Here is a 16,676-nt window from a genome sequence, read left to right as displayed (position 1 = left end):
GGTTTGCTGTTGATAAAAGAGTAGATAATGAAATATTGCTTTGTTTTCTGAGAGTAAACTTGTACTGTAGGAACTCAAGCTTCATTGCTGTATAACAAATACCAGTGGATAGCTGTAAATCTGTTGGGTCCGTGAAGTCATAATTCACTCTGGTAAATTGTATCTTTGTTTCATGCATTGCACTTCATAACATTCGTCATCAAACATACTCTCGTCTGTATAAATATATCAAAGTGGTTGTGGACAGCTATTATATAATTTCCAAGGCAAAACGATCTCACAGACTCTTCTCAAGATTTGTTTTTATTGATTGATTAGACAAGAGTGCAAGTTTCACCACTCCAAAAAATATTATGTCAAATTAATCTAAGAAAGAGTTCTACTATCAGATGCCATTGCTTGCTGGTAATATAAATTACTGTTTGTTAGATCTAAAACCTGAAATATCATGCTCAGATGTGTCAGCTCCTGATAAATAGCTCTGTTGGGAAGGTACCAGTAAATTACTTGAAAAGCTTGCAAACCAGGATTGACCTGCTGTGTTCCATTGCATTATAAATCGTGTAAGGCAGTTATATTTGGCCCTTTTCAAAATCCCCCCAAAAAATTAAGATCTTTTTGTGTGTACCAATTTACAGAACTAAGAGTTATAACAAAGTTGAAATAATTGAAAGGGAACAACATACAAAAAGAGACATATCAAAGAAGCAATCAAAAACAGGAAAACTCAAAACATAAACAGAGATGAGGGGGGACACAAGCTGAGTCATCTGTATGACTTGATACTGACATAACGGAGGAGGGGGCTATATCTACACCCTACCTATTTGATGCAGTGTATACGCTCTCTAATATCGATAGGCAAAACATCCCGGGTTGAGTGACAAAAAAAAATACAATTTCATTATGGCTTGACAAAGGGACCATATTTCCATATTTCCAAACTGATGAATCAAGAAATCAAAAATGTTACCTTTCAAAAAAAAACTATGAACATTCTTTAGCTGAAGAAAATCTCTTAAGCTTTTCCATTAGAAAGCATTGCTAAATTTCAGGAAAACTGATATGTCTCCTTCACTTCAGTAATTAATACATTCATGGAAAAAACTAAGGAATTTGCTAAGTGAAGGAAATTGCTAAGTTAAGGAGTTTTCATGAAACTGAGGCCAGTGCTGTTCCCTGTCTTCTCAACAAAACAATATTTGAAATTCCCCTGATTCTCTTTGACTCCAACTGTATCAAACTAGGGATTATTTTCAAAAGAATTGGCACTACAGTGAACCGTAACAGATATCCGTATTACCAATTCACAAATAAGATTTTAATATTTCTTATTTTCATTCATTGATTTCAAATTCAAACCCTTTAAACTTCATAGAGTGGAGAATTTGGATGACATTTTAAGCCTAAGTGATGTTGAGTTAATTCAGGTTTAGTGCTATAGTGAAATGATAAACTGTCAGAGCTTGTTTATATCTCCCGTGATTCTGTTAAACATGATCTGTCTTATCTTTTTATTGAGCTATGGTGTTTCCATGTTATACAGTACATTATCTTGTGAAATTTCTATTCTCAGTGTTAAAATGGATTTTGTTTCCATCTTCACAATTGCTGCTGACTTGTTTGTGTCATCAAGCACCCCTAAACATGTTTTACAAATTTAAACCCACCATGGGAATTGGATTCCAAATTGAGCAGTAAATGTTAAAGTGTTTTGTTGTTTACCGTTCATTGTATACAACACATTGTATCTGATCACTGGTCAGTAGTGGGTTCCATAAGACCATCTCACATCCTTGTACCAAGAGGTCATACATTTAAATGTGATCTACCGGTAACATCACTATTACTGGCTTACCTACAGGGCATTTTCCTTTCATTAAATCAGTATTCGGAAAACTACCACTGAGCAAAGGCACTGATTGAAAAATGAAAGTCATTGATCGGTGGTGGGTATAAGACCATCTCTTATCCTTGTACCAAGAGGTCATACATTTAAATGTGATCTACCGGTAACATCACTATTACTGGCTTACCTACAGGGCATTTTCCTTTCATTAAATCAGTATTCGGAAAACTAACGGTCCTGTGTTCCTGAGTAGTGGCACTGATTGAAAAATGAAAGTCCTTGACCTCTGAATGACCTCTGCATGACCTCTGCTTCATTATGTACAAAAATCATGAATGAAGTTTTGTTCAAAAATGTGTGTTTATAGTTGGCATATCGACACTCTAACACTGATGTTATACTATAGAAACTTTGTACAGATTTGTTGTTTGACTCACGAAGACAAAAAAGGGAACAGTTTTAATGCTTTCCTTTCTAAAATGTTTGATCTGAAGTAGTAGTGATATTGTACTTTCAAAGTTTTTGTGACCTCTGTCATTTTTATTTTGCTTCAGCCTTAACATTGACAACAGATTGTCAACATTATAACACTAGAGGAAATGTGGACAGTAACATGCTGTGCCCTAGAAAAAAATATCTTGAAATGTTTTTACAAAATGTGAATGGCATAGTTTTCTGTTCAATGGTAATAAAATGTGACTTCAAAGCTTCTTGTAAACATAATTTTTTTTCAAATGAAGTCTGTTAAATTCTTATGGAAAGCTTAGTTTGATACATGATGCAAAATACTTATTCAACATTGCATAACATAGATATAAACAAACATCAACATAAATTGTAGATTTTTTTTTATTCAAAGTTATAAACATAAGTCGGAATGAAAAATTATGAGGCAACGAATTGAATGTTATTCTTAAAATATTTCTCTATGGTAGGTTTAAATATATGTCTTATTTAATTTTCTTTCAGGATCTGCTGTTCATCTGATTTGGGTTTAGGTAGAAATTTCAAAAATTCCCAATGTATTTGCCAGTCAAAGTATTGTACATATTTGTTTCAACCTCATACTGTACAAGCAAGATAAAACAGCTTTGACGAAAAACGTGAGGTTTTGATAACAAAAGTGTGGCTGTATTGCACAAGCTTCTATAACTTTTAGCCAGATTTATAGTATCATATTTCTTTTCCCCCCCAAAAAATGTATATATTATTTCTACATTGTGACTCAATAGCTTGTAGGTTACTGGTGTAACTAGTATAACTTGGGAGTACCTGAGAAGTTTGAATATCAAATGTTTTATCCTGAACTGGAAAATCCTGTTGAATGCTACGAAAAATCTTATACCTGTGTCCATTGTATCTTATTCATGACAGGTTTCGGGAAGTGATACCCCCATCAGACCCCTAACGTACAGGGTGTTGGATACAAAGGTGTGTCTATCTAAAACTGATACTGAAAGGGTTGTAGGCAACATGTTTTTCACAAGGGAGAGTTGATCTGGTAACCAGCTGTGGTCATACCTCTTTCTTGTTCAATTGAAATTGAATTTACAGGGGGCCTTCACACAACTGTTAACTAAGGTAGTACTTCAGGTTCTAGTGCTAATTAATTCTACTATTCCACGATGCTGTCGGTAAGAGTTTTTGTTGCTGTTTCAACTGCCGAGACCTTTTCGTTGGCCTTCTCGTTGTCATAGAGATGTCTTTCACAGTGGTATATAGCAATGTGTTGTCCATATAAACTATCAATAAGCAGAGACGTTGTTCATTCCATGAAAAGTTTCAACGCCTGAAATTGCAGACAACTTTATACACGGATGACTCAAACCTGTCACAGAAAGGAACATACTTGTGTGGTGTGTCATCTCCAAAAATCCTCACAGCTGCTTCACTTCTTATCCAACTTGTTTTCACTGACAATTTTTTTCAATGACGGGCATCACAGAAAGACTTAAAAACTTTGGCTGTCAACATTGAAAATATTTACAACTGAGATAAACTCTGGAGAATTTTATACAGACAACTGTGGACAACTTGAAAACTGTACAACTGTGGTAGCACCAACTGTCAATGGCCTGACACATTCTCCCATGAACCTGTTAGGATACCGTATAGCGTGAGTTTAAGTAGGGTTCCACCACAGTGAAGTGCTACAGGAAGTAGGTATAAGAGCCATTTCCACGGACTTGATGTTGTTTGAACTGGAGTCGTGGACAAGGAAGCAGATAAACTGTGGCTGTGTACACATATTTCATGGCAGTCGGGCCATTTAATACAGTACTTATGGATTATGTGTCTCTTGTTGCATCTTTCTACATCACTGCCAGTGGGTGTACTTGTAATGGTGTAAGGAATACTTTTATAGATTTTGGGGTTACACAGAGACTTTCGCTGGGGTTTAAGTAGCTCAGGACAGTTGTACAGGCACAGAAGTTAAGTCAATATTCATTCTTCGGGGAATATAAGCAGTCAATATTTGATTATTCTGGAATACTACATCTGTGGTCAAGATTTTATTGTCCGCAAATAAATGTGGTCAAGGGACAGTGGCTGTCCGCCCTAACGAAGGATACTGCATGTTCAAGAAGATGAATAAAACCTCAATGCCAGATATTGTCTGGAAACTACTGTCTGCTAAAAGGTGAGATTGAGTTTCTACAGACCATTAGCAGATTGAGTATTTATCAGGAAGTTCTTATCTGTTTTTGTTACTATATTGACGGGGGAGACCATGTATTTGGCCATTGGGGTGTTGTATTCCATTTTGAGACAGGTAAGTAAGGGGGATGGCAGTGGAACTTTGTTAAAAAAAGGTTGATTACATATTCAGCCTGTTCATATATTTTTTTCGGCAATAAGTTGACAATAAGTGTCTTTTAAATTGAGTTTTATTACAGAAAGGCAACAGTTAAGTAGTAATATATATAACTAATGGAAATTTAAATGATTCTAATTGTATTTTACCCTTTGGTTCTTATAATGAAAGTGATCTTGTATTCAGAGGGTTGGAGTATATTCAGAGAGTGACATTGTATTCTGATATTTTGATCATATTTACAGTTCATGTTCAAATTTGTCAGACAGCAGTCAGGAAGTCAGATTGTATTCCCCAGATAATGTAGGAGTTGATGTGTAGCTTCCTCAGTTCTCTGTCCAATTGTGAGCAGTCAGGGAGTCGGATTGAATTCACTGAATATCAATAACTCAGATAATGGAAGAGTTGATGTGTACATCCTGTTCTATCCAACTGTGGCACAGTGATACAACATTTTTCACTGAAAAGTTGACCTTAAAACAAAAGATATCTACTCTGCTAACTGGTCATAGGATTTGCTCTTCTGTGTTGTTGGAAATCAATCATGTTGTACCATCTGCCACCTGTCGGTGAGAGATCTCAGATTGATCTGACCCAAGAGGGAGTACGTCATTGCTGTTACACCAATGCTGTTGGTGCATGGTGTGCTTTGGAATAATGTCTGTCCAATATCCATTTGTGATGGACAATTACTATCCTTGATTTTGTGCGAGAGCAGGCCGGCCTAAAAGGCAAAATGGGTTGACATTACGTGGTGCAGAGCCTGATCACTGAAAATGAATAGTAAATAGTTATGAATTAAAATGTGAAAGTGGTCTTAATTTAAACAGGCCAGAACAGAACCTGTCAACATTTTTTTTTTTGAAGTCAGAGCTTAAGTATTTTAAGGTTAAAGGATGTGCTTTCAAGATAAGTGAAATAATGATCCTGAAAAAAAGGGCCACACTCACAACAAGGGTCAAAGTTCAACATTAGAAATTATGGGGATCATGACTAGTCATCATCATTATCCTAGTTCTTCTCAAGTGGTATTATGTTTCAGTGCTTCAGTATTCACTGATTATTATAGCCTAATTCTGACTTCGAGTGTTGTTCAATATTATTTCGGACGATCAAGCAGCCAAATATAGGCCCTGACTTTGTAGAGGCAAAAGATTAGGGTGACTTACCGGCCCAATGGGCCTCGTTGTTACTGTGAACATTTGATCTTGATTTCATATTTCCTTATGTCGCAACAGTTGCTGATAAAAAACAATTAGTTGCTTCCGTGCAGAATGACAGGAAATAGGGTGAAGGGAGAAATGAAAATCAATGTATTTACATGTCTGTCCAGCATATTCATGTAAACGCTCAACAATAAGTACAGACGATTGTGTAGCATACAGATTACACTATAACAAGTCTGTTTAAGTTTGTCGAAATACAAGCTCTTCGTAGCTTATGTTGTATGTTTATAATATTCGACGTAAAATAAAGCTTCTGTATCTGTATTCTGTAAGGCCAAGGTCAGAAATGTATGTTTCCTGGTTACTACAGGCTGTTTAGAACTTTAAAAGAAATATGATGAGGGTTGTTACAGGAAAAAGATTTTTTTGGCCTAATTCAGTTCCTGTGGCATTTGTATCAGATGTATCAGGAACAGATACATTTACTTTAAAAAAAAAAATCAGTGTACCATTTAAAGTTTCAGATAAGTGTTTTAACCTTTTTGCACATAAATGTGAAATATTTTCAAAATCTAATTTTAGGCCTTTTAAATGGAAATGAAGTTTCCATTTCATTTTCTTGATAAATTAACTTTGAGGCTTATACAGATATGTGTCTAGAGGTAATCACTGGTATCGCAATGATGTGATTTGATGGATGTGGTCAGTCTTTGATGGCACTTAATAAGTGGCTTGACCTCAGGTGATTTGTCTACAGTTATAATGACAAGCCAGTACCCAGTATAATGACTTCCCCTATTTGGGGTTTTTATCTTCCTGCTGATGCAGCTCGTTGGCTGGTTGCCAGAATTTTTCCCTTTTTCAGATGGACTCCCATTACACCTTAACTCATTCACCCCTGAAGTTTCATAATGAACTATTCCATCCTTTGAATTGGTAGAGTTTAAATGTGTCTTCAGGGGTGAATGAGTTAAAACTGCGGTATAATACTACAGACATAATACCACAGCCGGTAAAGGTGTATGCTTGGCTGACAACAGGTATCCAGATAATTTCTAATACTCAATTAGATAGCTTTGTATGTACACTGGAGATTGAGATGTACTTGGATGGCGCTACTAAATAGAGTAAAGCAGGCGATTTGACTGAGCTGTGATATAGTGTACAGGATCTTACACCTAAGCATCTGTTGGTGACTGGTGGTTGTATACCCAGGCCAGTCTGTGATACTGTTACTCAGTTACTCATGCATTGTTGTAGCCAACAATTTTCTTGTCCGATCGGTAAATTAGAAATATGCTTATTGGAGGTGGAGTCGGTGGAAGATTAATTGTTTGGTTGGCGAGGATGGTGTGTACGTTTAAGGCAAGCCTGATATGGACTGGCTCACTGTAGTGGAGAAGTAGCGCTGAAATCGAAACACTCCCTTCAGAATTTGCATGTCTGACAAGTTCGACTGTTAGTCGGACAGAAAAACATTTGTGTTTTCGTACATTTTGTGATTCAGTGACATTGGATTCTAATTTTGGCAAAAAACAAGTTGTGTCCTTGGATTGTAATGTGGTGATCTTTGAATAGCTTTGAGCCTTGGATTGTAAATGTTGGTGTAATCAATGTTATTTGAATAACTCTATAATATTGGTTTGTAAATGATGAAAAAAAAATGTGGAGAAAAACTTGGACACTTGGATTGTAAGTGATATAACAAAAAAAATTGGAATAATTTGATGAGAGAGAAGAGGGGTAATTAATGGTACAAACATGTAGCTTGGAACCTTGTAATGTGATGAAGATGTCCAAGAAATGTCTACCCAACCTGGTGTGGGATTTACTAGCCAACAAAAGGTAACAGCTATATGTAAATACCTGAGTTTACATTTCTGTTTAATTAACCCATTCACCCCTGAAATTTCATAATGAACTATTCCAACCTTTTAATTGGAAGAATTCAAATGTGCCTTCAGGGGTGAATGAGTTAATGTAAGTTCCCAGACTAAATTTATACTAGACAGATTTATCGCCAAACTTTAAATAGCAAAAACGTTTTAATGGTGTGTTTTTTATAGCCAAACAAAAACTTCATACATGTGTTCTATTCCCGTCTAGTATCAGTCGTGCATTTAAATTGTATAAGTGATATACTAAATAGGAAGACTGTGTTGTGATTTAGTCACTTTATATGAATAAAATAAAATATACAACATGTGATATAGTGCCCTATCTAGCTAACATAAGCCACTCTAAAGCGCTTTACAGTACATATAGATATACAATTTAATACAATGAATACGATTAGCATATACATTAATCAATACAATTTTGAGGAATTCGCAGGAGCTGCCTTATCAGGCGCTAACTACTTGTCCTATACCACCTGGCTAATATCTCTCTATGCCTGCATGTGTGCTGGAGATGTATTGTATATAAAATATCGTGACAACCTCTATATCACACCTGTCTTGCTGGGGATTATACCAGCTTATTTATGTCTGTGAGATGTTTCTGATATTCATTTTGCCATCAAAATGTTTCCAATATAATTTTGACGTCCATCATCTCCTTATTTTGAGTTCTCTCAGTCATTTCAACCGAATTTTAAAACGTCTTGTTAAAGGCATTTGAATTGTACAGTAAATCCTCAATGTAATGCCCTTCATTACATTTGCCACCTCACTTACTGACAGAGTATTTTAAGGTTCCTTTTTTTCTTCTCCATTTCTTTAAACACTTCTCGATATATTACCGAACCACTTCATAGTGTCAAAATTTCAGCTGATATATTAGCAGTTTAATAACTTTTCACTGTACAAAAAATTGGGAAAATATCATTGTTGTTAATAAAAACTAAAAAGATACAAAATTAATTGAACTGGTCAAAACTACTAAGAATTAAGCCCAAGTTCTTAAACACTATCTTAAGTCTATGAACTTATCAAATCTAAATTGTCAGCCTAATTTTAAAAGGACGACTAACACATTAGCTGGCTTTGCAGACCTGTTATGTCACCTGCGTCCCAGGCTGATATATTGAGCTCCACCCCCCACCCCCCACCCCCCCACGTTTGGCGAGGTGTACAATCTGTCAAAGTTTGTTTTAACCTTCATCTTAAGGTCAAGGTCACAATTCGATCTTCATCTTACAGTCAAGGTCAATCAGGACCTAAATTATCTTCTTTTTCTAGAAGTCATTTCTGTATCCATATTATTAAACAGGCTTCGCATTGCATTTATATTAATAACGCTTTCTTATAATGTATTCAATATTACATCAAAAGCGATGTGATTGATGAGTGAGTTACCGCTTTGCGTTGGAGTCTGGCTGCTTCCTAATCATCATGATTTAATTCACCAACAACACAAAAAAAATCTTCAATTCAGGCCACGTTTGTTAATGACTTGAGAATAAATGTGAGGTGAAAATAACAATCCATACAGCATGTATTAGGTGTACTGTGACAGGATGTCGTGCTAGAAATGGCAGGAAGACAAATCAGGTTGGATGTGAAATTCTCGTCAACCTCCAGCAAAGAATTTATATATATATTACCAATCAAGGGAGATATTGATGACAATTATTTCTTTTGCAACGTCCAGATTCCTTACTGGTGTTTGTGTGTGTGTGTTTGTGGGGGGGGGTAACATTTGGTTGAGACAGTGTCATTGGGTTAAAACTTGGCTAAGTAACAATTTGGTTGAGACTCACGTTTCAATGTTCCTTCCCATAATCGGCTGATGATTTATATTCTGCTGTTTTGTATGTTTCAGGTCCGAGCAAGCCAGTGAACTGGAAATTGAGGTGAGTGAGATCTCCTATTCTATAACAAATCAAAGTTGTGTCCATTAAGACTGCTGTCTGTCCCTCATCTATCCATCCATCTATCAATCCATTCGTTCATCTATCCATCCATCCATCCATTACACTTTGTTCTTTGGGTTCTGTTGATGGTTTCCGATCAGGTATATAAAAACCAGAATGCAGACATCTTGTGTTGGGTCCGTGTAGCCATTGTTTCAAGGTAACCATTGTTATGACGGGGAATACAAATTAAATCAATAATTTTTATACTAATAAAAAGGGATGGATATTGTTTCTGTGAGCAGTGATATTAGCAGCCTAGGTTTTCTTTTTTTTTAAAAGAACATTTTAATCATGATAGCTTTCCTGTCTTCAGCAAAGTTATTTTTTGTTTATAATGTAGAGAAAAGAAAAATAAATCCACCTCCCCATTTTTTTGGCTTTAGAAGTATTCACACATTTCCCGAGTTGTAGATATGATATTTATGTAAAAGTCATCACAATCTATTTAGCATTTTAAAACTGCGTAAGTTATTTCATAGTGGTGAATTACGACATCCCAAGGTTCTAGACCTACTTTTAGGTAAGTTTATGGATTGCTTTATAGCTGTCAACCTTCTCCAGAGAATATGGATAGAGTTTCCTGACATTTAACTTTTTTTTTTTTAGTTTAACTGATAAGAGAAAAAAAATGATCATGTCACCAAAAGGTCAGAAAATTTATAGCACTTTACATTGCCTTCAACAGATAAGACCTTCGTGCTAAGTTTGTTACCTGTAGCATTGAATTGTAAATTGATTAATACTAGAAACGTTATTACTTGCTGATGAAAATATATGCCTTCAGTAAAGAAACACACAAGTGAGAAAATGATTTCTTCATTTAAGAGTGGGCCTTTGATAAAATTGTTTGTGCAATGATCTAGAAATACATCATGTTTGAACTAAACACCACACATTGCCATGCTTTCGTCAGATTGGACAGGTGTTAGTATTATATAGATTCAGTATGAACAATGTCGTTTTGGGTGGCTGGTTGGCACAGTGGATAGCGCACTTGCCTTTCACCAAGGTGGTTGGGGTTCAATTCACGATCAGACATGAAAAGGTATTTTCGTTACCTGCCCAACCAAGTGGGTTTTCTCCAGGTACTCCGGTTTCCTCCCACATTAAAACCCCTTGCGCGCTAACATCTGGAACAACAAGAGTGAATAATATAAGTTATATAACTTGTTTCATAATTGTTGTAAAATAAATAAAGTTTCTATTTGAATAATTGGACTATGTTGGAATTTTGGTTTAAACAGTTCTGTATTACACTGAGTTCTGTCTCGTCACATTACACTAATCCTCAATATATATTGCAGCAGTTCTGCTCACTTTCGCTCTCTGCACCCCTAAAATGAATAGCAAAATGGAACGCTCAGTCTGCACCACCTTGAGGAGGAGACAAGAGGACTTGTTTTATCCTTTGATGTACATAAAAGAATCTCACTGTTGCGTAATTGTTGGGTAAAATTGACTGGCTTTGAAGTTGGGTGTCACTCCTCTGTAATATTCAAAGGACAGGTATCAATCAGCCTAGTGATTGATCAGGTTATCTTTACCAATTTCACCAAATTTTCTTAGTTTTCCTGCTATGAGGGGAAAATGAGCATTACACCAAAAGCAATCAAATAGCTAGACGCATGCCTTTAATTTTGCTATGACGTATTCCAGGAGTGTAAAAGAGAGTGTAGCCCCTGGAGTATCAAGGATGCATTACAGGATACTTCCAGAAGGTTTTATAAATATCACTTTCAAACTTTATCACTCTAAAGGGCATCATCTTTTTTTGTAGTCAGAATAAAGCAAATTAACTGTGTATCTGTAGCGTATGTCGAGCCCTGCCAATATACATCTTACCTCTATAAACTCTAGGAGGATCGGTTTGATTGCAGACACAGGCAAAACACAAGGATATATCGGGAGGGGAGTTTGTTTAACATCCATCAAACATTCCAGTTTTCTTCAAAATGAAGTATTTTCTCAAAGGTTTCTGATATAGAAACCCCCATTATATTATCTAGAACCCCCTCCCTCCCCATCCCCTGAACCCCAAACACCCCAACCCATGATAAGTGACTGAATTATGTATACTTTTTGTGAATGTGAAGTTACGTCGAGCCCAAATAATTATGAAGAATTTGCAACCCAACTGAAGCCTATTACAGCAAATGACTATTTAATTGTGTATCCTGTCATTCAACTTCTATCCTGATTCAATTTTTAGCTCACCTTTCAAATGAAAGAGACATTCTTGTACCAATGATATTATATTAGCGAATAGAAGATGTTAAATTAGGATTTCTTTATATTACATTAGTGTTCCTGTGTAAGGCTGATGTGGTAGGATGCCAGATATGAATTAATTACTAAATGTAAAGATGTGTTGAGTTCCAACCTTTCCTTTTTGTCTGATTACTACAATTTAGCCTTTTGGATTGTAACTCACGTTCTGTAAGACTGTTAGCAAAACTCTTGGCAGAGATATTTACCACACTTGTTTTACCTTGAAATGTTGATGGCAAAAAACACCTTCTGTTAGATTGAAATAGTTTTTGTTTTAAGACCAAAGAATATTTTTTAACTTGTAAAGGAGATATTTTCAACTTATTCATTCCTCTTTGAACATTTTTGAGGAAAAGGGCAAAAGCATTGGCCCTTTTTAAGGGGATATTATATACTATATTTATTAGTCCTAGATCAATCAAAAGACCACAGCATTGTTTTAGTTGTAAAGGAGGTTCTAAACGCTCACTTTTCCATTGGCAACTGATTCATCCATCTTTGAACTTTTTTGTGGAATAGGGCAAAAGAATTAGAAATTTTTCAAGGGGATATTATACATGGTAATTATTTTCATAGTCCTGGATCAATCTTAGGTTACTGTGACCTATATTTTTTTAAGTGAATGAAAATATGGCTGGCTTATATATGTTCTTGAAAATCAAGAGAAAAAACCCATAAAATTACTGATTAAAAAATGTTATCATCAGGGTATTGATATACAGTGTGCTTTTATACTTACCCTGTCAGAGCTGGTGTTTGTTGTATATCGTGCAAGTTGTACAAATAGTCAGGTTTCTGGGTAGTTAAACCATGTTTATATGGAATGTAAATGTGTCCACTTGACACAAAAAGCATTATCTATCTCGGTCCTGCCGGCCTAGGAGAGTTGGTCAGGTAGATGCCATTTTATGTGCAGGTGAAGGTTTAACTTTAGTGTAAGCTTTCCAGGTACCTCAAACACCTCGGGGATAGAAAAAAACAGTCAAAGTGATAACAATGTATGTGTTTGTATTCTGAGTAGATCTCTCAGTGCCAACATTTTAATTTCTGTGTTCCCAAAAACACTTCATGGACAAGCAAGTCAGTCAGGACAACCCCAAAGTATGTGCAGTTTGGAGGGTTTGTGTTCAGAATTTAGAATTCTTGGTATCTAAAACACTAAGTAGTCAGTCAAGTTCTGACAGCAGTCCACAGTACCGAGGGTTTTTTACAGACACTCTCATGTCTGGTATAAAGTTCTGTGATGGACCACTACTTTGGTAGATTGTTCCTTAAAATAGAACATCTAATAGAATTCAGTTCTGCCACAAGTGGATATGTCCCATAGAGTTTTATTCTGCGATCATTACATTGTATTTGTCTCAAACGTATAACCCAGTGCTAGTAACAATGAGTTTCAATTGCTGTTTTATTTGGGAAAGTTTGGTTTTATGATCAAGGCTTAGCATGTTTTGGCAACAGCAACATTAATTTGCAGTTCTCCAATTCTTGGAAAGGGGAATGAATTGAAAAGGAAAGAAAATGGAAAGAACTCCTAGCAATACAGAAATCCACTATCTTTTTGTGCTGATGAACTGTTATTCTCTCAACACTTAATATCATCACTAATTGGAGTAACAAGGGTGCAGTTTTTAACAGCATACTGTTGAGTTAGTATACACTAAGTCTGTGTTAAGGAATGCTGTGTTTTGGGATAGAACATACTCTGGGATATTTAGAATATCAGTTTCTCCACACCTACTCGCTTTTGTTGTTGCTAAACCAATGCTGGAAAATCAATGGTAAACCCATAACTTTTGTTGCAATTTGCTTGTTGCAATTTTCAGAGCAAATTGCACTAAACCCATTTCCTGTATAAAGTTTCTTTCAAAGTTTTCTGAGGTGCAGAAATGTTAAGATCTGCATGCATCAGTGGTCAGGGATATTGCAGTTTGAAAAGGCCAGTCCAAATAGGGCCAAGCCATGTTTACATAAGTTATACAGGAGAAAAATTAGATAAATAATTCTACACCTTTAAGCTGCATAGATATGTAGTGAAGGATCAATAGCACAAGGTCAAAGGTCAAGTGCCCTTTTGCTGTAGGCCTGCTGTTTAGGGATCTGGTATCAATCCAGGTGAGCTAGGCCTCTGGGTGTCAATCTTGTTGTACTTCATATTATTTGTAGAGTGCATCTCATGTGTTAGTTTTAAAAACATTTACATGTACCCACAACATTTTCTTGTTATGTAATGTGAATTTAACACTACACCAAAGTAAAATTAGGTGAAATAGTATACTGGCTGATATAAATAAACAGAAATAAGATAAATCGTAATTACTGTACACCAGAAACAATCCACTACATACAATCTGTGAAAGCTGATGGCACTGCCATATCCTCCAGTCTTAGTGGTAGGCCAGGCCAAATAGCTAGTTGTTTCCTTTTCCTGTATTTCATCAGTTTTACTGCAAAATGTTGTTTATTGTTTTTACTTTTCAAAATTTTGTTTCAAATGTACTTTATATAAATAGACATTTCAAATGTAAAATATTTTGCCCACCGTTCAATACTTTAGATAAAAAACAAATCATGAGGTATTTTTCTTTCCTTGGCCTGATATACTAATACAGCTGGTATGCTTGAGCTAAAACCGGACATATGTTTTTGGATACATGTGTTGTTATATCAGAACTCAAAGTACTTAATGCTTTAATATGTCTGCACTTAGAGTGAAGAATTTTGAAGTGTTTTTTTGTCAGTATTGAGGCTATTCTGGTTAAGAAGGTATTTTACCATATTGTCACATATGTATCTTTTCCTATAAACGGCAATTATGTCCACTACAACAAAAATAAGTATAGGGTGGTGGTCTGGAGTATCGGCAGGAACAGATTTGTCTGTACTACTTCTAAAGAACTGCATCAATCTCAATGAAACATTGTTCACTACCAGTATGCAATGTTGTCATCAGATACGATTTCACACATTTTTAGCTCACCTGGCCAAGTGAGCTTAAGGCATACCGCAGCGTCCGCCGTCTGTCGTCCGTCAACTTTTTACATTTTAATCTTCTTCTTCAAAACTACCGGGCCAATTTTGACCGAGCTTGACATGGAACATCACTAGGACATGTTGATCTGAATATATAAAATGTATGGGCTACGCCTGAGGGATGGGGCAAAATAGGTAAAAAATGGAGTCATCTTTAAAAATCTTCTTCTCGACTCCTACAAGTAGTAGAGAGTAATGGCACATTTAATTATAATCATCAACTAGCCCTCTTTTGAATTTATGAAATGTATGGCCCTGGGGTCAAGGAGTCAAGAGGTAGGGTGGGGTCAATATTGTATGTTATGGATCGTTGTATCTTTGAAACAGTTGAGATTCCCACCCCATAACCATTTATAGTATTGCTGGGCATCAAGAGATAAACACAATCATGATGTAAAAATAGGCCCTGGGGGTTTTCCCCCCCCCTAGGGACTTAGTTTCTGGGTTATATCTTTGAAACTGTTGAGATCCCCACCTGATAACCATATATAGCATTGCTGGACATCGAGAGATAAACACAAGCATGATGTAAAAATAGGCTCTGGGGTCTTTCCCCACCCCTAGGGACTTAGTTTCTGGGTTGTATCTTTGAAACAGTTGAGATCCCCACCCCATAACCATATATAGCATTGCTGGGCATTAAGAAACGAATGTAGTCATGAAATAAGAATATACCCTGGGGTCTGACCGAACCCCTAGGGACCTATTTTCTTAGTCACAGCTTGGAAACAGTTGAGATCCCCACCCTATAACCCTATATACAATTGCTGAGTATATAGTGATGAATGCACATACGCTTTTAGGATGGCCTTGGGGTCTGCCCCACCCTTGGAGAATTATCCCCTGTGTCATAACTTTGAAAAGGTTAAGATTCCCATCCCAAAACTATATACAATTGTTGGGCATAACGAGATGAATGCAGTCATGATATAAGAATTGACCCCAGGTCTGCCCCACCCTTGCAAACTTAACCTGTGGGTCATAACTTTGAAACGGTTGAGATCCCCACTCCAAAACTATAAATACAAATGCTGGGCATAAAGAGACGAATGCAGTCATGATATTAGAATTGATCCTGGGGTCTGGCCACAACCCTAAGGAACTAGTGTCTGAATCACAGCTTGGAAACCGTTGAGATCCCTACCCCGTAACCATACATAAAATGNGCGTGCTTAATTTTAACGCTAGTGCGCAAGCGCGGGCTGATCGAGAAGGGGCTCTCGATGACTTTGCGGTTTGGTGAACAAACACAAAAGCGACGTGCTATAGAATCTTGACTGGGGCAGAGTTGCCAATCCCCTCTATATACTGTCCCTGCCCAAATCCATCAAAATTAAAAATCTTCAATAAACCTTTCAAATGAGTGTTTCTTTAATTTTGAATACTTCCCTGGTGCTATTATGTAAACATTTATTTAGGTTTTCAATTATGGCTGCCATGGTAACCAGTTAATATTTGTATAAATTAATGAAATTTAAATATTCAGTAAATTTTGACAGGTTTTTGCCTAGTTTTTCTCTTAGTTACCATAGAGCATACTCTTAAACAAACTTTATATTTCTCCTAAAGATATATTACAGGTGCCTACACATTATTCTTTGATTTTGAGTTTGTTCAAGCATGCGCTTTACAGTTTCCACGAGAAAAACTATGCAAAATATGACAAAATTCACTGAATATTCAATT

At 36.2% G+C, this 16,676-nt stretch overlaps 1 protein-coding gene across 3 annotated transcripts in view; it reads left to right on the top strand.

The window, feature by feature from the left end:
• Window positions 1–16,676, top strand: part of LOC110457623 (lymphoid-restricted membrane protein-like) — a 223,182-nt gene that overhangs the window by 186,420 nt on the left and 20,086 nt on the right. For all 3 annotated transcript variants that reach the window (XM_021508980.1, XM_021508978.1, XM_021508979.1), the window contains one exon: window positions 9,596–9,626. In XM_021508980.1, the coding sequence (XP_021364655.1) occupies window positions 9,596–9,626 (31 nt within the window). The remainder of the gene's footprint in view (window positions 1–9,595; window positions 9,627–16,676) is intronic.

Source organism: Mizuhopecten yessoensis, unplaced genomic scaffold (genome assembly GCF_002113885.1).
Source record: "Mizuhopecten yessoensis strain PY_sf001 unplaced genomic scaffold, ASM211388v2 scaffold9253, whole genome shotgun sequence".
Taxonomy (NCBI): domain Eukaryota; kingdom Metazoa; phylum Mollusca; class Bivalvia; order Pectinida; family Pectinidae; genus Mizuhopecten; species Mizuhopecten yessoensis.
This window is presented reverse-complemented; position numbering and strand designations above follow the sequence as displayed.